This window comes from Canis lupus, chromosome 18 (genome assembly GCF_003254725.2).
Source record: "Canis lupus dingo isolate Sandy chromosome 18, ASM325472v2, whole genome shotgun sequence".
Classification (NCBI taxonomy): domain Eukaryota; kingdom Metazoa; phylum Chordata; class Mammalia; order Carnivora; family Canidae; genus Canis; species Canis lupus.
This window is the reverse complement of record NC_064260.1, coordinates 32,168,326-32,191,941: the sequence shown is the minus strand read 5'-3', so window position 1 is coordinate 32,191,941 and position 23,616 is coordinate 32,168,326. Positions and strand designations below refer to the sequence as shown.

The window sequence follows — 23,616 nt, the reverse complement described above, 5'->3', positions numbered from 1 at the left end:
TTTTAATGGCTGCTTGACACTGGAAAGATATTCCCAGCAGGCACTCAATTTGTAATTGCCGCTTGTTGCTTGGTATGAACTTGTGGCTGACCTCTGGGAAAGCAGTGGGAACCCAAGGAGGGAGCCAGGCTCTGCTCCAGCAAAGCAGGGCGATGGGCCCTGAGCAGCTGGCAAGCACCAGGAGGAACAGCTCTCTGCACTTCCCTCACACCTTTGCCACCTTGGTCCTGTGTGTCTGGAAGTGTAATCGGTAGAGGATCGTGGTGTGGGTAAACTCCCACATTCTTAGCACCAACCAAAAAAATAAGACCAAAACACAGACTATGAACACAGGCTTCTGGAAGTACGTTTCAGCAGTGTGTGTGTGTGACCACTGTGAGGAAGGGTGCAGTGTCCTTAGGATCTTCCCTGCATACTCCAGAGCCAACCAGCAATTATTCCAAGGCCTATACCTGAGGGCCTGGAGGCCCTCCCACTTTTTTTTTTTTTTTAACCTTCTAAATATGACTGTCTTCACCAAGGGGAAGGTGATTGAGGTACAAGAAATAGAGGCAAAATGCAAATCCGTTATATCTTCATTTCACAAATAGACACCCAGCTGCTCAGCAGGGTTGTAAGTGTTCAGTCATAAGACATGCCCTCGAGCAACAGCTCACTGGCTAGAGGAGGAAGAGCCAAGTGTCATCCAGGGTTAACGCCCCCATAGGAGACACATGTAGTAAGTAGCCAGTGACCAGCACCTGGGAAATGGGTTCCACGGTAAGTGCTTTGTGCCGAGACCTGTGCGACCCACTCCCTTGTGCCTTACGGGCTGGGCCCTAAACCACACAGCCGGGACTTCATAAAGACGCTTCAGCGCCCGCCACTGTTGACAGTGTCCCTCCGATCTCTCGGTCCTGCTCACCCTGCACTCCACCCCTCGCCTGCCCGGACCTTCCCAGGTTGGGACTTGGTGACGAATCGTCCTGTTCAGGACGTGGCGCCCTGCTCGAAGCTGCCCCTCTGCCCCTGCCCCAGCTCAGACTCCTGCCTTGCCTCCATGGTGGTCCTTCTGGCGGGTTTCCCTCTTGGGGCTGCTTCTAGCTCAGCTGGTCTCCCCAGCCCCCCGAGTCTGCATTTGTGCCGCCCGCCAGGAGCAGGATCCCCGGGCTCCCCTGGCCCTACAAGCAGCCTCAGGCAGGTCGAGTGAGGGGGAATGCTGAAGCCCCTGGAGGCCCGGAGGGTCAGCCCCACCTTCATGGAAGACGGAGGGCCAGGTCTGAAGGCTGCTTCTGATTTGGGGAGGGCCGGGGAAGGGGGGTGCACCTCCAGGCTGGAGCAGGAGAGGCCCTTGTCGTAACTTGTTAACAGCTGGGAAAGCCGTCAGTGCGAAGGAGGAGTTTAGAACTGGAGCTGCCACAGAGATTTAAGGATTATCTGTGGATTTCAATGCCATTACTGTTCTTTACTGGAGGGGAGGGGAGGGGAGGGGAGAGGAGGGGGAGTTGGAATGAAAGAGAAAATAAAGCCTCTAGTACAGAGTTCCGTCAGATTCATGGGGCCCTACACTCCTCCCCCAGACGGTGTTTACGTTCCCATGGTCGGCCCGATTGGAGAGTCTGGTTTAACCCCTAGCAGGAGTGCCCTCTCCAGCCACGTTGCTGTGACCGTTCATTCCAGTTAAGATGAGGAAGAGCCAAGTGGTGATCATCATCTTTGCTTTCAGGGCATAGACCGGTAGGCCCCGCCTTGGTTGCCAGGCACCTACAGTTCATCTCACCCCGTTTCCAAAGCCCTGTCTCTAGGGGCAGGACCAGGCCTGTGATTAGCCACCAGAGTCCTTCGTCCCACCAGAGCTCTGAACACTGTCAGAAATCCGACTTCCATCATAAGAACCACGACAAAATGGTAATTATGTGAGGTAAAGGATGTGTCACCCTTATTGTGGCAGACATTCTAAAATATATACGTGTGCCAAATTATGACAGCACATACCTTATACTTGTACAATGTTACGTGTCAGTTATATCTCAGTAAAGCTGGGGGAAAGTCAGACTTGAGAGATTGGAGAAGCAATTTGAGAAGGGAGAGAGCCTTCTCTCCAGCTGAGCATAAAGCAAGCAGTTCCATAGGCTTTGCTGAAACTCCCATCTACAGAATTGTTCGTCTTTTTTTTTTAAACTTCTTTTTTTTCTCTCTTGTGTGTATTTCAGTCAAGGGCCCTAAAAATAGTTTTTAGAGAGGAGTGACTTTATTGTCTCACAGCAAATGTTTTTTAATTTAAAAACAACCCCTTAAAGAATTATCTCATCTTTTCCCCAAAGTGGTTAGCTGGAATGTTTATTTTGTTGTCATTCCCTCCCTCCACCCCTCGGCAGGGGCTGAGTGAAGCCTGCAGTGGAATGTTTTAAATAGAGAGAGGGTGAGTGGGTGGGGAAAGCAAAAGATCTCTACATTTCGTGTTAATTTCTCACGTTGGCGTAGAAGAGCCATCTGATATGTGTACTATCCCGTGTAAGATGTGATTGTGATTGGGACTCGGAAGTGAGAGCCGGAGCCATCATCTAATCCAGGAAGGAGGAAGGGAACCGAAGAAGGCAGAGTGAAAGTCTGATATGTCAGCTGCTATCTTATGTACCATTTCCTTTTGTTTGTTTATTTTTATTTTATTTATTTATTCATGGGAGAGACACAGAGAGGCAGAGACACAGGCAGAGGAAGAAGCAGGCTCCCGAAGGGAGCCCAGTGTGGGACTCGATCCCAGGACCCCGGGTTCATGCCCTGAGCTGAAGACAGACGCTCAACCACTGGACCACCCAGGTGCCCCACACACCATTTCCTAAGAGAGGCAGTCACTAGTGAGCACTAACCATGCGCCATATGCTTTTACATTCATAAAGAACCTGGATGTCATCGACCCTGTTTTACAAGCGAGGGAACTGAGGCCCAGTAGAATAAGTTTTACCCAGGGGGACCCAGTTAATAAGTGGAAGGACTGGATCCAAACATTGGTTTCCCTGTGTCCTTCCTGCTCCTCTCGGCCTGCAAGCCAGCGGGGAAAGTCTGACAGCAGAGAGCCATCTAGATTGTGGACAAACACCCCTTAATTCTGCAGCTTTGGAGGCTGGACTGTGCCTTACTCAACACTCGGGGACATTCTCCTGATGCCCTTCCGGGTGTTTGGATTATCTTGCTCTGGTTGGGCCCTGAGATTGGGCCGGTGGAGAGCAGTTGCTTTTCAGGTATCATGAATAAATGTTATGACATCTGATTTACGTTGAGAAGTGAGCCATAATCAAGTTCTCCTGCAGATGGGTGGGACAGGTCTGAAGTGGGGGGGTGATGTCATTTGAGTGTCACAGCAGAGCTGACTTCAGAAAAAACCAGGAGGAAGGCAGGATGCGTCTTTAATGATCTTTATCTGCTTCCTTCAGAACCCTGTGCTTTTGCCCTAATCCTGGCCCTTTAAAGATGATCATTTCTCTTTCCTCGAGAAACATAACCATCTCCCTTGTCCCATCAGCTTCTAAGTGACAGCTGGCTCACCCAGAAACTCATCTGTGTTCAAGTAGTAGAGGGTGGTCGCAGGAGCTACTCTTGTCCTCTAATATCTACTGATGTTTTCACCCTCCTGGGGCCAGAAGGGCAGTACCTCAGACTAGGGGAACACCTTTGATATGATCGTGAGGTTTAGTGGCTTATGGGGAGATCTGTTGACCATGACAAAGCCCCTAGCTGCCTTTTACGTGATGTCACGTTGGGTATCTGTTGCTTCTCCCTGTGCGGAGGGCAGCCCTTGATCCCGAGCAGTGGGCTTTGTTCAGTCTTGAGATTGGGTGATGACCTGCGAGGGCGGAGACCTGCAGCGTTCCTTCCTCCTTTCTCCCTGGGTTTTGGCTCACCTGTTTGGTGTGTTCACGTGTCTTGGGTCATCGTCTTCCCTTCGGGCCAGGCTAGTGCTGTCTCTCATCTGACAGAATGATGTGGAACCCAGGGCGAGCCTCTGGTAAGACTGGCTGAATGTAAATCGGGTGTGATGTTCATCTCCTCGGCTGTCTGCATCAATAGGGGCGGATTCCCACAGTCCGGGCCTGTTGACTCTATCATGAGCTTTTGGAACAGTGGGGTGGCCGTAGCTCTCTTACCTTCACCATTTCCTGGGGGACTCGTAGCAGGAGTGTTTCTGCAAGGGCAAGGACAGGACAGGAATAAGCAGGGAACCAGCCCTCTGTCTGAATGGTTCCCTTTTACAGCCGTCTTCCTCATAGTTACCCTCATCTGACGGAGATGCCTGAGTTATTAATTAGGCACAAGAAACCTGCCTGTAGTTTGCTGTCCCTCTAGCTCCCAGCCCTCTCACTGTCCCTGGCATAGGCCTTAGACTCTTGGACAAGTAAGTCTGGTTTTGGCAACAAAGGAGTCTTTGGCTCTGCTTGGGAGTGTGTCCGTTGACTCCGGACCCCAGCATCCCATGTCGGCACCTGGGATATTCTTCCTGGCTAAGCGTCAGACTTGCACTGATGATACATAATCACATTTGAGCAGCCTGATGCCTGCCTGGTCCCCATGCAGGCTTTATATTGAGTTACCACTGGGTGTTTGGCTCCTCTTTCTTTGAAATACCTTTTTGTGTTGCTTTGGGGAGTGTCACCCAGAACCCAGGCTGAATATTTTAAGCATGGCCCTGGTTCATGTTTTGGAGTGCTGGCAGTGTGACGGAGGCCAAATGCAGTCCCGACACCCTTCTCATCTCCTGCTCTTTCCCATCCACATGCCTCCCATCTTCTTAGAAGACACTTTAAGCATGACCCACGAAGAGGAAGATCTCTTTCTCCCAGGGTAGCCTCTCACACTCTGTCTCCAGCCACTGTGAATGTCTCACGGCTCCCTGAACATGCTAAACTGGCACACATTTTCAGGACTTTGTTCAGGCTGTTCGCCCCACCTGGCATGCCCTCCTTCTGCCCCATAGGCTCTTTGGAAAATTCCAGTCCATCTGTCTACATTGAGTGGCAGTCTTTGCTGACTCTGCAGGTGGAATTTACCATCTCTTCCTCCTCTCATAGCGCATCAGCTGCATTCTTCGCCAGCCCAAGAGCTCCAGCTGGGTCCCTTCGGCACTCCCCTCACTGGCATGTAGTAGGGGCTCAGCCATCACAAGGTGAAATAGAAGCAGTTGGCTTTGGGATGGGAGCAATCTAAACACTGTTGAATTTGGTTGAGTGCAGGAGGTGCATCCCAGTATTTCTCCTGCCTCAGTTGCCCTCCAACACACATTCGCCCATCGTTTTCTGTCCCAGCATCCTGCCTTACTTTCTCCACAGTACTTTTCCTCTATCTTAAATGATAGCTGTCTCCTTTGCTGGAAATGAAGCTTCGTGAGAATAGAGATCCTGTCGGTCTTGCTCACTACTATGATGCCAGCACCTAGTACGGCACCTCATATACTCTGGGTGCTCAGTAAGCATTTGTTCACTCAGTAAGCATTTGTTCACGAATGAATAAATGAATGAGTGATACCGCATGTCACAGCCAAGCAGTTTGAAGCTTACAGAGGTCCAGTAGCTTTGCCAAAGTCACCCAGCTCAGAAGGGCCTGGATGGGAATCCTGGTTTTACTCCAGCATGAATGGTCCTAACACATTATACTGCCTCCTTTAAGTGTTTTCCAAGGAGACAGATCTTAGTGCTCCTAGGAGAAAAGTGCTTTTCTATTGGTCATAGTTACCGCCTTGAAGGCCAGCCTTCCCCACCTTGCACTTTACCTGCTAAATCCTTTCTCCTAGGCCAGTGCAGGTTGTGTGAGATCTGTGTGTCAGCCACCAAAATGCCTAAGTGCCAGGCATGTTGCTAAACACTGGGCGTAAAATGGTGCTGAATGCCTAAACCCTGGGAGGCTGCAAGGACAAACAAAGCAGGGATCTTGTTAGACCACCTTCATCGCTGATTCTCTGTGGGCAGACAAGGAGGCATCATCCAAACTGAACTCAAAATTTTATCTTCGGGGGGAGAGGAGCAAAAACCAGCTGAAGCCTTGAAAGAGTTTCTTTGCATCCTAATTAAGAGTGAGAAGTGGGTTCCTCTCACCTCAGGACAGACAAGACTGAAACTTGAAACCAGTATCTGACCCAGAGACATTCTGTCCCAAGTCCACAGGACAGCATCTTGGAGGCAGGCCCTTTTACATCACTGTTTGCCAGAGCGCACAAGAACTGAAGTGGGAATCAAGAGGCAAACAGCTGACTGGCAGCCAGGTTGCAACAGGAATGTCAGGCAGATCACAGTTGTAAACACAGAAAACATCTAGCTATACCTTTTTTTTTTTTTTTTTTTTTTAAAGACTATTGGCATGCCCTATAGCAGGGAGGAAGATTTCTGCTAATTGGCGTCCAAACTGGAATTTGAGTCTACCAAGGCCTTGGACAGATCTTTAGTGATCACGCAGAGGTTTCCACCTATGCCACCGGCAGTGAGGAAGGCAGCTCAGCTGGCTGGACAAGCGCCCTCCTGCCCTGCCTTCACCACCACTGAGTCCCCCCACCCCGGGGGGGAGAACACGGGCCAGGCCTCAGGTCTAGTTCCAGCTCCTCCAAGCTGTGGGGCGTGGGGATGCCTCTTCATTTCTGTGCTCCTCGTGTTTTTTTCATCTGTAAAATGGAGTGTTCATTCTGTTAGGTTTATTATTATGAAAACCAAATGTGAAAATGTTGGTGAAGTGATGAGTTTAGAGCTTAGCAACTAATAACGATAGTACCCATTTAGTGAGTCCTTTTGTGGCTCACTGTCTTCATTTACACATGTGGAAAACTTAGCTTAAAAAGGCATTCCCCCCCCCCAAAAAAAAAGGCATCCCCCCCAAGGTTGTATGCTAATGTGTACTGGACCGAGGTCTTGAAGCCACGTCTCTGATTCTTACTTGGGCACTTGTCCCACTGTCACTACCACCACCGCAGCCAAGCCTGCTCTCCCACTTGCGCACCCATGCCTCAGCCGGCGTTTCTGCTGAGGGAGGGAGGGGAACAATGAACAAGCACCCCTTTACTTCATCTTGGCCTGGGTGTCTCTCTCCCTCCACAGACCATTAGGGGGAAGGGTGGATGGTTAAAGTCTTAGAACCCAAGCCTGCCTTGAGCACAGCTCACAGCTGGATTGTGGAGGGCTGGAAGTTGCCAAATGTGCAGCTGTTTTGTAAGGAAGCCAGATGAGAACATTTCCTCCAGCAGATGAATTGGTTCTTCAGATTTCCTTGCCGGGGAAGGGCTAGACCTGAGCTTGCTGCTGCTTTGCCCTCAGTGACATAGCATTGCCTGGACACACCCAGCCTTTACCAGCAAGGCTTAGTCATTTGTAAGAGTAATCCTGTTTGTGATAAGCATTTTCATCCATACCTGGTCCCTCTCCCCTCCCTATGCCCTGTGGTCACATGTGCCTGGTGATTGCAGTCACCGTTAGAAAAGAAAATAGAACCTGAGCTCGCCTCTAGAAATAAGCTGTCCATGAGATGCCTGGGCAGTATCTCTAAGACCAGCAAGCTCCCCACAGCCTGGGAACAGTGTCTAGAACAATAATACCATAAGGAGTTGTTTTGATAATTCACTTGGTCATTCATTCAAAAAATATTTGGTGAAGGTCACTGGTGCCAGGTACGTTATCCGGTACTAGTGATATAGCAGGGGACAAAATACTTAAGGACCCTTAGCATCTCAGAATAACTTTAGATAGTGACAAGTGCTGTGAAGACAGTACAATAGTGTGACCCCACGGTGCAGGGGTGGGGTGACTGCTTAAGACTGCTTGGTCAGGGGAGGCCTCTCAGAAGGTGACATTGAGGCTGTGACCTGAATGTTAAGGAGCCAGTCATTCCAAGCCATGAGGGGAGGAGCTTCTGGAACAGAACAGCAAATGCCAAAGCCTTAATGCAGCAACAAGCTCTGCTTATTTGAAAGCAGAAAGAAAGCCAGCGAGACCGGCAGGTGGCCCAAAATAGGTTAGAGAGGTAGGCAAAGGCCAAATCATGTAGGGATTTGCGAGCCATGGGCTTTTTTCTAAGGCTATAAGAAACCATTAAAGGATTTTTAAATGGGGCAGTGACGTAATCTGTTGCACATTAAAGAAGTATTACTCTCAATGCAGCTTGCAAACGAAACAGTGAAGTAAAGGTAGAAGTAGGGAGACCAGTCAGAAGGTGGTGGCAGTCATTCAAGCATGAGATGGTGGTGGCCGTGGAGAAGCAGAGGGGACAGGCACGAGACAGAACTCGCTGCTGGACCCGATGGGACAGGGGGACGGTGCTTCTGATGCTTTGAGCATAATCATTGGTACACATAATGCACTCAAGCGATAGCAGTTTACTGCCATTATTAACAAGTGGCATTTTCCCAAACACCAAGGGGAGAACAGGCTCAGGAAGGAATCTTGAGCCCATTCAGATGACACATGGTGCCTACAGCCCATGTGCGACATCAAAGTCAGCTCTTCTCTTTTATTAATGAGTGGCGTTCTTTGAGAAAATGGAGCTCAAGGTTGGACAGTCTGCTCAGGAACCAGAGATGTTGACTTGTGGTTAATCTCACTGCCATCAACTTACTGTATGAGTTTTAGCCTCTTGATTCCTTCATCTATGACTATGCAATGTATCAAGCACTGTCTGTGTGCCAGATACCATGCCATGCTCTTTTATATACATATATGTGCCAGGCACCCTATCTATGCTCATCCCCACGTAATCTTTCCTGCATCTTTTCCAGGAAAGCAGTAAATTGTCCTCCATTTCCAGGTAGGAGCACGGAGCTCACAGTCCCACAGCTAGTAAATGGCAAAGCTGTGACTCAAGCCCTAGGTGCTTCTAACTCTTAAATCCACGTTTATAACCCTCTGCAGTATAAGATAGGCACAGTAGGTCTTAAGAGTTGGTTTGTTTCTAGTTTCCAACTTCCGGACATCAATTCAAGGTCACTGTGGAACTCAAAACTACTGAGAACTAATCTGGAATACTTAAAAAAAAAAAAAAAAAGCCTACTATTCAGAGATTAGAGATTAGTGTCAAGTGTGTATTTATTTATTGATCCTTTCTCCCTCTCCCTTTGGTAACCTGTAAGATAACAGCAGCTGAGGCAACAGGAAATTTGAAGTCCAGCATTTTATTAAATCTTATGTTTAAGATTTTTGTGGAAGGAAACTGCTTGAGAGAGATTGGATTTCCATTATTCACTTGCCAAGAAGAAATGAGAAAACTGGGTGGTGGGAGGGGGGTGGATTTCCTGAAGGTGTCGGGAAGGTAAGCTGGTGGGCTATTTTCTGCTTCTAGTCCCTCTACCCCCTGGAGTTGCCTGGGCTCTAATAGGGGTTTAGGAAAGGTTCCTTCCAGCCCTCACCACAGGAGGTTGTGGGTTATATGAAATCCAGCTGAGCTGGGGAAAGGAAGGGAGGCTGAGGAAGGCCCACAGAAAGAGAAATGCCCCATGGCCTTTTCCTCTTGAAGTTCAGTGGGAACCCGAGTAATAACATGGAAGTTATTTCAGAGAGGAGACACACAGACACCCCCCCAACCCCAACCCCACAGATACTTTGCACCTGCCCAACATCGGGGAGGGTGTAGGGGGAAGGGGGCATTCTCATACCTGTATGAACAAAGATTATAAATCAGTATGAGGTGATTTCTCAAGGGCAATTTAATAAGAATATATCAAATACCTTTAAAAGTATATCTCTTTTGCTTTTTGGAGAAATACCTGATTCTAGGACTGGGGAAGGAAATACACACGATGAGCCTGGAGCATTTTGTATTGCCAGAAAGTAAGGAAGTGCTCCAAACAAACCTGCACAAAGACCCCACGCTGATGAGGGTATGTCTGGGGCCATAGGACCTGATGAAAAGAACTCCTAGAGGCCTACGCTGAACAATTGGAGCAACAATAAGCAGAGTAGTATTGGGTTATGACCCAAAGCATAAAAATAAACACCCATGAGTCCATACTGCTATAAGTAAACTGTTGAATAAATAAAGGAGAAGAGACAAATCTCCTGTTTGGAAGAACTTACAATAATGTATGCAAGTATCTACACTCCGCGACGAGGAGAGCAACTCCTCACTCTGGTTTACTCTTGGTGACCTCCTTCCAAAACATGCAGTATGGGAAGCAGGGGAAAGAGTAACTTTGCAGTGAGAAACGTTAACGAGCGCAGCTGGGCCGGGCGACCGAGCTCAGCATCCGCAGTGCTGTCACACTGATAGCGCGAGCCCTGGCTCTGATGTGATGACAGCGGCATGGTCCCTCTGCGGTGCCTTCCCGAAAGGCCCGTAAGCAGGGCCTCATCAGGACAGAAACATCAGACACATCCCAACCAAGGGACACTCTACAACGCCCCTGCCCAGTACTCCTCAGAACTGTCAGAATAATAAAAAATCAGGAATCTGAGAAACGGTCACAGCCAAGAAGAGACCAAGATGACTAAGTGTAATGTGGCTCTTGGGTGAAATCTGAAATGGCAGGAGAGCATCAGGGGAAAACTGAGGAAATCTGAATAAAATCATGCTAGCATACCAAGACCGGCGCGTTGTAAGAGACGTGCTTTAATAGTAGAGGAGACTACATGCTGGAACCCCCGCATGTAATTCTTCTGTAAATCTAAAGTTACTGTAAATAAGTTCATGACCTAGGTGTTTCCCTTTCTCCTCCCTTTGGAAATAATAAAGGATGAACCTAAAGATTGATCCACATGGATATGTGTCACAGAGGTGGGGGTAGTAAGTGAAAAGGTAGAAATAATTGAAATGTCCAGTAGCAGGAATGGTAAGTCCATACAATGCAGTCATGAATCCCAATCTTAGAGAAATATATTTCTTGGTAAGGAAGGGTTTTTATGAGTGCCAGCTGAGTGGAAAAAGCAGATTCTGAAAGTGCCCATGAAGTATATATTTTTATATATGCATGAAGGGGTACAGATAAATATATTTCAATGTGCTCGTAATTATCACTGATGCATACATAATGCTATGGATTTTTCTTTTCATGGAAGCAGTACTTGCTTGTTACAGAAAATACAAATCAGCAAAAAATAAAATATTACTTTCTGAGTTAAAAAAAAAAAAAAAGCTGGAAATGATTCCATTATAAACCCAGCAGCAGCAACAGGAGTCTCAATCCCAAAGAAGGGAGTTCTGAGAGCAGATGGGACATTGGCAGCCTGGGAAGCCTGCATGTTTCTTCCATTCAGGTGTCTCCCCCTAGAAGTGCGCTGCCTGAACAGACCCTCTGGTGCCCTTCCGTCTTCCACAGGAACAGGCCACCTTCCGCTTAGCCCCTGTGGGTGCAGGAAGGGTGGCCACCTGTAAAGACAGTAAACAGGTTGCAGGGTGTGTGGAGATCAAGCTTGGCAGTGCGGTCCCAGTGTAGACCTGAGGCCCTGCTGGAGCCCCAGGCCTCTCTCAGAGGCACCTACGTCGGCCTGTAAGGCAGACGCACTTGGAGAGCTGAGAGACAGACCCAGTGTCTCTTGCCTTCTTCTGTAGTAATCCTGCCCCATTACCTAGCATTGTTTCATCTTAAAAAGAATCTGCACGTACCTTCCATCTCTGTTGTTCCAACAACCACCCTTGGAGGTAGGTATTACTATCCCATTTTTCAGGTGAAGAAACTGGGCCTCAGAGGACTTAATGGCTGTCACTTACCTTGTGGGTAACCGGAGGTCAAAAGATACAGGCGCATGTCATACCTCTGAACCAAGTCTGGTTTCCGCTCAGGGTTCTGGAGTGTGTTGCATAATCTAGATCTTCCACTTAGCCGCCGTGTCCCCTGAGGAAGTTGTGCACCTTCGCTTGGCCTCACTTTTCTCATCTGTAGGATGCAGATGATAATACCCATCCGCAAGCTCCTGGCAGGGGTTAGTGAGATGGTGCATATAAATTGCTTAGCATGGTGCTCAGAACATCAAGTCAGCCCTCTGTGAACACTGCTTATTCCTGAAGAGAAGGTTCATGGGATAAAGTAGAATGCGACCTAGAGAGAAGGGTCCTTCTCCCTGTCTGTCCTGTGATCTGAGAAGGAAAATGCGGCCAGGCTGGATCCACCCGCGACTTTATAAGACCCATGATGAACTGAGGAGTCGTGAGTCTTTTTCTCCCGACAGGCTTTCGTTCTTGGCTCTGTACTAGGCCCAGATCAAGCAGTGTTACTCATCAAGCTGGTGTTCGGGCCCCGCCAGAGGAAGAGGTGCAGGAACCTGGAGCATGTAGGCCAGCCTTCAGACTGAGTTGGAGAGGAATCGGGAGAGGGACCCACAACAAAAGCACATGAGAACCAGTTAATTAGCTTGGCACACATCCAAGTCAGAAAGCAGCTTGGCTTTTGTCTGGTTTGGAATTTTCCTAAATTCTACTTGCAATGCAACATATCCTGATTTCCCAGAATCAGACTGCAGAGCCAGGACTAAAACTTTGAAGTCCTCTCATGATTTTCTCCATTAACCCAGGACAACCCGAGGACATCTCACCTTATTTCATATTTAGCCCTCACTTAGTTCCATAGGCGGCAACTACAAATGTAAGTTGTGGCTCCTTATGGCGCAGTGACCCCCTCAGCGGCAGGCAGGGCTTCTGGGGCAGGTGACATGGGGCCCAGGAAGTGGCAGCTCTGCGCCGTCTGGTGGAGAAGTGTGTCTGGATCAGGGTGTGCGGGCCATCCCCGAGGGGACCGACCGCACGCCTCCCAGGCCTGGGCGGCACAGCCTCGGATGGTGGCTGGACGCTGCCCATGAGCTCCTTGACCATCCCCGTGTGGCTTCGTTCTCGGAGGGTGCTAAATCTCTCTTTGTGAACCTGACCCTCCTCCCTTGTTGATACCTCTTCATTTCTCTCTCCTCCCGAGTTGAATAATCCTTTTACAGCAAAAATGAATTAATAAATAGCCAGAGATTCAGCAGATAGGAGTGATGCCAAATCAAATTAAGCTGTATTATATTCTCAGAAAAAGAAACTGTTAAACTTGCGAGGTCAGAGTGCCTTCCACCTCATTTATTAACGTCCTCTCCTAAGCTGCCGTCTCCGGGGAAGACGTGGAAAGGCCGAGCTGCCTATCTGTGCCGACTAGCTGAAAGAGCGCCAGGCCAGGCAACACGCCTCCATCGCTGCCACTTCATCAGCAGGTGTTTGGGGGCCGGATGTGACTGGGGGCTCTAACAGCTCCCTCAGTTTGACAGGACTCCTCATCCGACAGCGTGCCAGCTGTGTGCCACATGTGGGACACAGTGCGCCAGCTGTTTGCTGGCTGGAGCTCCCTCGTCCCATCCTCACCCTGCAGCACGTCCTGTCCCCTGCCCCCAGACACGCTACCCTCCCCGTCAGGATTGAGGAGCTCTCAGGTCCTCAGCTAAATGTCGTGTTCTTATACCCCCTAAAATTTAGGAAAAATTACATGCCTCCTTGCACTCCTGAAATTATATATCGAGTTTAGATAGTTGAAAAGTGAGTGCTATTACATGGCATGAGCTTTACATATGTCTTTGGCAAAGCTTTGGCACTACTTATTAAATTTACAGGCAAGATTCACTGCATAATCTAATTGGCAAAGGTTTTTATGGCCAAATCAGCCTTGTTTTCTGTCAGACCCAAGTCTGATTTCATTTTTTCAGCTCAAATCAACTTACTAGTACATACGTCATGATGACCATCTGACTCCTGAATGTGAATTCTTAGGTCTGGGGACAGAGGGGAGCACACAACTGTGCCAAGAGTACATTGACGGGGCAAAATAAAGGATTATCTCCTTTACTGTTTCTTGCCCTGCTCTCATAGGACTCCTCAGAGAAGAAAGGCTGAATTTTAAGATTGTCCCATGGTCAGATTCAAGAGGGTGAGAGGTACGCATTTCTTTTCTGAAGTGCAGTAGGGTGATTGTAACAGTGAGAGTGGCTGCAGAGAGAATTTCTAGATCGCAAGGATGCTCTTGGAAGGGTCAGTTTTAAGGAGTATATGTGGCAGTGAAGGATCTGGACATGTATTTCCTTAAGATGACACATGCCCACCTACCCCCTGGAAAGTGACTGTGTGCCCCAGTTCGCAACCACTGCTTTTAGATACGACAGCACTCAAACTCCCATCAGTCTGACTGAGACCGGTTAACTAGGCTTCACTCCATATTTGTCCTCACCAGTGCTTGGCAGACACCTGGCAAGCAGAAGGGTCAGAGCCTTTGCATTCCACTTTTCTTTCTATTCAGTACCTGTATTTCATTAGGTCTGGAGTTGTCGTTTAAAAACAAAACAAAACTGGGGTGCCTGGGTGGCTTAGGGGTTGAGCATCTGCCTCTGGCTCAGGTCATGATCCTGGGATCAAGTCCCACATCGGGCTCCCCGCAGGACTCAATCCTATGTCTCTGTCCATGTCTCTGCCTCTCTGTGTGTGTCTCTCATGAAAATAAGTAAAATCTTTAAAAACAAAACAAAAACTTCCCCAAGCAAGCAAAGAAGAGCACTGTTGCTCCCCAGAAACCTACGGGCATCTGGGAACAGGGACACATTTGCTCTGGAGGGTAGTGTTTCAGGTGCCAGGACCAGGAACATGGAAGAAAAGCCAGGAGGAGGAGGTGTTGACTCAGGGTAAGAGGGAACGTGGGCTGAAGAAGAGAGCCCTCGTTTTTAACCATTTGTACTGCTTGAAGTACACAGAACTTCCCCAGTAAACCTGTCAGATAGAATTACCATGAGGAGACTGAGACGCAGAGCGGCTAAGTAAGTCACCCAAGGTCCCACAGCCCATTAGTGCCAGAGCAGAGATCTGAACCTAGTTCAGTCTTGGTGACATCAGCACCATTATATAATATTGCCTCTCTCATCAGTAAATACCTACTACAGAGTGGGCTGTCCTTCCTTCTTTCATTTTTTTTTTAAAGATTTTATTTATTTATTTGAGAGAGGGAGAGAGAGAGAATGAGCAGTGAAGAGGGACAGAAGGAGAGAAATAGAGGCAGACTCCTTGCTGAGCAGAGCCTGATGTGGAGAAGCTTGATCCCAGGACCCTGAGATCATGACCTGAGCCGAAGGAGATGCCTAACCTACGGAGCCACCCAGGCGCCCCCTCATTTTTTTTTTTTTATTTGGGTTTTTTTTTTTTTATGAAGTTTTTAGTTTTAATTCCAGCATAGTTACCATGAATGGGCTGCCTTTCTAACACCCTTAGTTCATTTTCATAACAGCAATAATGACCTCAACAACAACACAGACAGTAGAAGGAATTTCAATAACACCTGAGTACTGATCCAATTATAAATCTAAACGTGGCTGGTAGATGTTTCAGAGGAGGATGCTAAGTGGCTGAGGTAGAAGGCTGTGTTACTTCCCTTGGGCAAAATAAAGACTTTTATAGACTCTTTAAGATTAAAATCTTATGAACACAGACCAGCTTATACCCAAAGTGGAGAAGCATTCAGGAGATGCGATCACATACTAATTATATTGTGTAACAAGAAAGACCACACACAGGGTGAGCAAAGTTCTGTGCTATCTCTTCACTTAAGATGCCTTTTCTTCATTATTGTGAAAAACAGTTTGTTAGTTAATTAGGAAAACGAATATACTGTATTTGAAGATGCTGTTGCAGAAAAAAGTTCTGTCTCTTTCCCACTCCCTCCCTCTCTCCTCCCTCCGCCCTCCCTCCTGGGCTGTAAGGTCTACGAGGGCAACTGCTGTGTCCATCATTCATCGTGGTGCCTAACACATAGTAGACACTCAATAAATGTTTAGCAAATGAAACAATCCATGGTATGCCAGCACCCCAAGGTCTCATGCTCTTAAACTATGAGATGAGCTATATCTTTCAGATTCAAGAACAAATCTCTTTGAGGGTCATGAGAAAAGGTGTTATCATCTGTCAGGGCTTCTGGCCTTTTCCTCAAGCCAGCTCTGTAAGTCTTGGATTAAAGACCCTGGCAACTAGGGAAGCACTTCTTTTATCTTCAGTTTTATTATACTCAGCTTGGGGGGAAAGTTTGTTGACCTTTTTGTGAATATGATGAAAATTATGGCCTTTCTCAAACAAAGGAACACACAAACTTCTGTGTACAACTTAAGTAAGTTCGTGAACCCTTTAAACTATGCATCTCAAGTTAAGAATGCTTAAAAAGTGAACCGCAGCTTAAGGAAAGGGCACAGTCATCCTGCTAGACCTCTCGTATTTGAAGGAAAATTGACAAGAGAACAATAAGAGCTTGCTTCGGATATAATACCAGAGGGGAGAATATGGCGCCAGTTCCAACTGTGCCTTGATTCTGGTGAGACACTTTCATAAAAGACCCTTTGTTCCCTTTGGGACAGATGCCACCAAACACTGCTTTTTTTAATGACAGTCCACTGTCCGGCCCTTCCCAGCATGCACCCTTCATCCTGTGATTGGACAACAGGCAGGAAAGGGGAATGGAAATAGGGCAGAGTTTTGGATCGTGAAGGTTGCTGAGTTGGTTCTTTTGGTTCCCAGAGTCCACTTACATTCATTTCAGGCTCCGTGTCTTGGAATGTTTTCGCCCTTAGCAGAAGTACTACAAGCCTGTTGCCTAGGATATTTTCCCTAAGAGTCTCTCCCAAATGGATGCAAAAAAAGCAGATTTTATAGAGACCTAGATAATCCCTTGTGAAAGAAAAAATGTCTAGGTCAGAGCTGGGAGCTGATGTACCCCAGGCCTTCCCTCCTCTCCAGCTCCTGTCCCTACTGGAGGAAGGAGATGTTTCCTCCCGTCCAAACGCTGCCACTTGATTACTTCAGACTTTATCCCACCAGAACTCATCCTTATGTTTTAAGGACACAGGCCTTACTGGTGACTGAGCATTTTCTGTCTCACTGAGGTCTCTGCCTCACTGTCGTCATCTGCAGGGTGGGGATCACAGCACCAGTCCCCACATCCCGGGATCATGGTGAGGAGTGCTCAGCTCAGTGTTCCCGGCACGTGGTAGGCACTTGATCACGTTGGCGCTTACTGTGTTAAGGACCGAGGCCTCTAGACGTGGAGGAGGAGAAACTAGGCAACTTCCGTACTTTTGTCCCTTCTCAGTGTGCTCGCTTCTGCCCCCTGTCCTTTCCTGGCCCTGCCTTTCCCCCATCCCAGTCCCTGGATCAACAGTGTTCTCTCCCAGGACCAAGCCAGGGAGGCTCTAACCTTGGGCGCCCAGGGTCCGAGCCATGCGTCTGGGACTCAGAGCTCACGTTTTGGCCACTGAAGTATCACTGATGTTTAGGACCCTCTGGGGGCAATAATGCCTGACTATTCCTTTCAGCTCCCTCCTTCCCTCCCTTCCTATTGTTTTTATTTCTCCCTTTTGGAAAACAGTTATTTATCAAACACATGTCTGCTAGTAACACTACTACTTCTCTCCTAATCCTGGTGCTCCATAATGCTGGTGCTAATAAACAGTGTTGCTGTCCTTTGACACTCTAGTGGGAGGTGGAGGGGTGAGTAAATAGTAAATGATAGGTAAGCCGTGATAAGGACAATTAATGAAATAGAGAATAACCAGGGAATCCTACTTAGAATACCCTCTCTGAAGAGGTGACATTTGAACTCTGTGATTGTCCTGGGCAGGTATTGAAACCTTGGCTTGATTCCAAGTGAGAAGTGCTGTTGGGAGTGCCAAGTGGTAGCTTCTCCTGTTTTTCTCTCCTAACAATAGAGGGTTTAAGGCTTAGGGGAAGTCAAACTCCTGATTTTTACAAGCTCTTTATTTTGTCAAGCAAGCTTAAAAAAATATCATGACCCTCACCTTTACAGATATTCACTTACCGTGTACCAGGCATTGTGCATTTTACATGTATTCTCTGATTTAATTCTCCAAAAACCCAAGGAAGTAGATCTTATTATCAAAATTATCCCTGTAGTCAAATACAGAAACCAGAACTGAGAGAAGCAGAGTAACTTGTGCATGGTCAACAGCCCAACAGTGGTAGGGTCAGGACTGGGATCCGGGTAGGTCTGAGAAGAGAGCTTGCGTCTTCAGCCAGTAGACCCGGCTGCCCGCCTCTTGTGATGTCGTAACTCACTTGGTTCTCCTTTCCTCTGCAGTGGTGCCAGTGAAGAAGAGGACACATGAAGGCTTGCCATCCCCCATGGAAACTCATCCCTTCCCCCTGTGTGTATGTGACAGCGTGTATGTAGCGGCTTCTGATTTCTGTGAAAGCTGCCCAGTGACAAACGTACTTCCACCGGATGCATCCCGAGATCCACAGCAGGCACATATCTCTCCAAGGGATGACCAAGTTTATTGTTACTGACTGTGCTTTTCATTCTCTTGTCGTGGTAGGTAAGAAAACATGCCCCTATGATCAACCAGGAGCAGTTAATTAAGCGTCCTTCAGGTAGTCCCTCAATGGCTGCTTTGAACTTACTCAGGAAAGCCAGTCCCTGTAATACTGTATACTCAGCATCGTTTTATCTGGAAGGATCTGGAATAATCTTGAAGGGCAGTCAGAATTTTTCCCCCTACCTGCTAATAAAACCCCCCTTTATTTATAGTGAAGCATGAAGTAGTACGGGGCACAGTTAGGGCTTTGTAGATAGTCTCTAAAAGTCCAGTTACACATTTGTGAAAACGTGGCTCCATGAAATAAGATGGGAGGCGTGAAGAAGATGGGGTTGGAGAAAGAGTTAAAAGTTTGAAATACAGGGATATTTTTAGTACATGAGGTTATCCAGCACTTCAGATCCATAATTCAGTGCTGTGGAAATGAAAAAAATGATTGAAGAGGTAGAAAGGAAATGACTTTAAAAAAAAAAAAACGGACCAAAGAGATCTGATTAAAAGTTGAAATCAGTATTTCTGAACTCAAATTGCCTGAGTTTCCCAAATAGTCACTAAAGGATATGATGGATCCTGAATTATCTGGGTGAATTCTGCTGGTTTTCTGGGTCTTGTCGCAACACGAAGGCTGGGATGTGTATTACCAAGTGGGAGTTTTCAGTGTAGATTCTTGTCATCCCCGCTCCGGCCCCCTTGGCCTCATTTGGCTTAAATGCAGTGTTAGGGAAAGCACCCTAGCGTGCTGATTCAAGCCTGGCTCCCAGCAGGTGCGCCCTCCTTTCCCTCCAGCCAGAACCCTCTTCCCATGCGCCCCGCCACCGGCCTTCAGCCCGCCCCCCACCAGGCCCTCCCCCTGCAAGTACCATGTGCAGAGACACACCACAGTGGGACTTCCAGCCTGTCCCCCTCCCAAGTCACATTTCCTTACAACCAAGTTTTCTACTCCCAAGTAAGCAGTGATTACCAGGGAATACAAACCTGCAAGTTAAAAAACCTACATTTTCTGAAACCTCAGTTTTACTTAAATGGTTTGGAGTCAGGGGATGATCTTATTTTTAGATAAAACAACTCCATTATGAAATAGAATGTTCATACACACAGCTTAGATAAAATGGGACACTTCGCAGGGAATTCTTATTAGCAAGTGAGGTATGCGCTCCCTCTCCTCTGCCTGTAATGGTATTTTGGTGTTCACTCGCGAGAAGTACAGTTGCAACTGGATCCAAGCAGCTACTCAGGGCCTGGACTTCTAGTTGCCTGTGAAGCAGAACCGAAGGCGCCTGCCCTGGGAGAGACCCCCCCATCTCTTCCTGCCTGCCTGCGACCTGTACACCTATCAGAGAGCTCTCGGGCCAGCTGGTGTGTGTGCGTGCAGGATGGTTTTGAGGCAAAAAATAATACTTACTGTAGGAATACTATTTATGTCATTGTTCAATCCTGTGCATGCTGTAAAATTATTTTTTGAGGCCAGGAAGCTACCAGGCGTATATGCTTCTGGTTTAAGATTATCCTAGTTCACTTAATATGGGATGTTGGGACTAAGAGCACTTTGGGCTGTTATTTTTAAAAAAAATTTTTTTTTCTCTCAAACTGGTGGCCAAATAATGGCTAAGACAGTTTCGGTGCTTTACCTGTCTGCCTGCCAAGACTGGAGAATTTGGCATATCATTAAGTACAACCCCGAGCTGTATCCCACAGAACCACTCATAAAGAAGGACCAGTGGCCACTCGTATAAGAGTTTAAAAGCCAGAAGATGAAGACAACTTTAGGATCTGGTTGCTAAATCTGGTTGGATCTTGTTTGTCTTTCCCCAATAATTATTGCCTAATCTCCAAATAGCAGCCTTATCTTCGCAATGGACAGACCATTGGCTCCTCCCTACCAGATTGTACATTACTACTTGAAATCAGTATTTGGGAAACCCAGGCGTTTATGCAGTGGATATGAACAGAAATATAAAAATACATGCCAGCTTGTCTCCATATATTATCATATCTCTGTAATCCTCAAGGAAAGCACTTTTGCTTTTACTTAAGATTTCAGATCTGCTTTATGGGCTCCTGCTGTCTTCAGCACCTGATAAAACTTTAACCAGGGAAGCATTAAACAGAGCGCAGCAGCCTCTGCCCAGGCTCCGGAGCCCCCGCCAGCAGCATTTATCAGCGTATGAACTAGGGTGCTTCCTGTGGTGGCACCAGCTTCCCCCAGAGCTGGAGCGTGCTGCTCCGCCTGAAGCCCCAGCAGGGTGAGGCTAACCCCCTGCCAGGTCTGTAAAAGTTAGAGTGCCCAGGAGCATGTGCCGACTGGCCGCAGGCTCTGGGTTTGCCGAAATCCCCAGGGAGAAGTCATCAGGTGCGGCAGGTAATGAATGTCTCTGGAATGAATTGGGTCCTCACAGCAGTCCCTGGCTGCTTTCCAAATTTTGGTTCTCTGGAGGCTGAGAGTGGGTCTGTCCTTTGATTTGATGTCATCAAATCCAGGGCAATTCCAAGAAGTTCTTGGGCCTCTTAGCTCTGACAGCCCAGGAAGGGAAATGACCTATATTGAGGACCAGCTGAGAGCTAGGCCTTGTACTCGGCCCCTGTTTGTCAGATGCTAGAACGACGTGGAGAAATAGAGCCCCTCGCCTTGAATTACACAGCAAGGAAACGCTGGAGCCAAATTTTGAACCCAGCTCTCCCTGACTTTGTGCCAGTCCATGATCTACAGTCCAGAGGGAGGAAAAGGCTTCAGGTTCCCCCACTGCAATCTGACCATCCCGCTTTGTGGATTCTTTTTCAAAATTACATTTCATGGCTACCGTTTGGGCTCAGAAATGGCATCGAGGTAGCCTCACACTTCCACCTTAGCAGGTATCCGAAGCACACATTGCTAACTTGAGCCTGCCCCCAGGAGCTGGGGGAGCCTTTCCTTTCTGGTGCCATCCCCCATGAATAAAGTGTTTCTAGGCCTTCAAAGGTATAGAAGTTCTCAGAGATAGTAAAAGCGGAGGGTGTTCTCTTAAGTTTCTCTGAAAATGTCTGGTGCTATACTCCTGTGGAAAAGGGAATCTTCGTATTTGAGCCCAGCCAGCGGTGTGCTCTGTGAGGCTCTTAGTTCAGAGTCCAGCGGATCTAGACCTCCCCGCCGACAGCTGAGGTGTGTGTGTGCACGTGCACGGTACGCGTGCATGGACGTATACACACACGTGCAGTTGAAGAGCTAAGAGGAATCCAGAGCAGCCTCCTCGTGGTCTTGCACACCCCTGCAGAGGTTCCTGCCACCCCTGATCACAGGCGTCACCAGGTAGTGAGAGCTTAGGTGCTTGCTCACGAGGTGCTTATGAGAGGAATAGCTCCTTGGCGAAGGTTGTCAGCTCGGAGAGCACTGAGCCAGGGTGCAGCCCTGGAGGGAGTTGGCGCTGCAGGCCTGCTCCAGGATGTCTAACGGTGTGGGAAACCAGAATGACCCAGGGAGTGTGCTCAGTCCCGTCAGGCCTGAGAGCACAGCTGTGGAGTTGATGACTTGTGGTGCAAGGCATAGATGTCCTCTCTCCCCCCTGGAAAATACTCTCTTGCCGATACCTGAAGTTCCGTACTCACATGATGGCCACTCAGTACGTGCTTTGTAATATGAAAACCACGTTTACTGTGTGCCTAGCACATCTGGAATTTTCTGTTCAAAACAAATCTCATTATGGGTGAAGTCAGCCCAGCCTTAGAAAGAAAGCCCCTATGGCGGGAGTCGAGATCTCATTAATACTGCCTAGACCCAGCAGTGTTCTGAAACCCCCACCCCAGCTCCTTCTAAGACCCAGAGGCCCAGGGGACCTACCTAGTAGAACAGTAGCATTTGGAACTGAGAACACACCAGAAACAGCAGGACCATTGCCAGAGCAAGAACATGAAAACAAATTAGGACATTGTGGGTATACCGGTGCAAAAACCATGCCACAGAGCCCACGGTGGGCTTGATAGGACCTTGAGGGGACAGTAGATTTAAATTAACGGGAGTCAGACCTGACCTGTCTTTGTACAGTGACAGGCCACACTGCATGGGTGTGGACAAGCATCGAAGCCATTGTCTTCTGCCTGTTTTCCTGTGCACAGTCACATTCCCTCCTTAGTCACCTTCCCCTTTCACCCTTCACATTAAACAAGGGAACACTCGATCTTTCAAGGGAATTACACATTTGAGTTAATGTTTCAGTATATCATTTTCATACTGTAAATTATTTTGTAAGAGAGATTTACCGCTATCCCAGGATGTTTGGACTCAGCGCCCCTGTGCATTTGGAAATCAATAAACTATTACTGGAAATACCATTTGTCTCTGAGAGTTGTGCACAAAGGACCCTGCTAGGCGTAAATATTCATGATGATCTCCACTCTTAACTGTGGTAATGCTGGAGATGATGGTGCTTGGTTATGAGATACAGGACGCTCGTTTACTCCGGACTTCTCCGGAGCGGCGTAGGAGATCTCTGGGAAGGGGCACGCGAGCACACACACATAATGTCATCACTATTTGGAGAGATGTTTTCACCTCAAAAGTCAAGCAATCTGGGCCTAGGTTAAAGTTTCTGAGCAAAGTTAGATGACAGCCTAAAGAATACCTGATCCTGAATGATGTTTTCAGGGAACATGAAAGCTTTACCATTTGGATGGACCAGATTTTAATTTTTCTCCTATTTTCTAGAAACAAAACCTCTTTGCAGAGCAAATTACAGGGAGGCCAGCAAAATCATCTTGGTGGAACCTTAGAGCTACTCATTTGCTATAACTGATACAGAGAGAGAATCAAGTTGTAAATGAAGCAGTTCCGGTCGGTTTGCCCTCCACGGACCAGAGTCTGCACGGAAGCCTGCGGTCCTCTACACAGAGGCTGAGTGCAAACACCCAAGACAGTAGGTCTGTGTGACCCAGAGGGTGCAAGTCCTGCCTAAAGGTACTGAAATGCACTGCTTAAAGACCCGCCCTCCCTCTCCCTCCCGCAGCAGGTGTGCCTGGATGGGCTGCAGAAACCTGCTCTAAATTTCCTTTGAACAAATTTATCTCCCTCAGACCTCGTTACTTAGCCGGGGGACTGTGTGAACCTCGGAGAAATTGTCCAAGATGCGATGAATCCAGCACTGAAGGTCGCCGGAACAGCAGCTGGCTGTCTCCTGGAGCGGTCACTAGGCCCTCCTTCCCGCCCCCGCCCCCCGCCCCAGGTGCCCAGGCCACTGGTGCCGGGTGGGGTGGGCTGGCCGAGCCCTGGAGCGCTGGGGAGGGAGTCTCGGAGGCCTTTTAACAAACCACAAGGCTGCAGAGGTTTTCTTCCCTGCTGCCTGGTGCCAGTATCTCAGCACCACATCCCACCGCCCCAGGCCTTTCCCGG

The 23,616-nt window shown here is 48.1% G+C and overlaps 1 protein-coding gene across 2 annotated transcripts in view; it reads left to right on the top strand.

The window, feature by feature from the left end:
- The window catches only part of TRIM44 (tripartite motif containing 44), a 108,790-nt gene extending 86,228 nt beyond the window's left edge, over nt 1-22,562 (top strand). The window contains exon 5 of one of the 2 annotated variants that reach the window (XM_025452481.3): nt 18,023-22,562. In XM_025452481.3, coding sequence (XP_025308266.1) covers nt 18,023-18,050 — 28 coding nt within the window. In that variant the 3' untranslated portion in view covers nt 18,051-22,562. Of the gene's footprint in view, nt 1-1,705; nt 1,728-18,022 lie in introns of those variants that run through there. The other variant, XM_049096796.1, reaches the window with a different exon arrangement.
- The last annotated feature ends 1,054 nt before the right edge of the window (nt 22,563-23,616 follow it).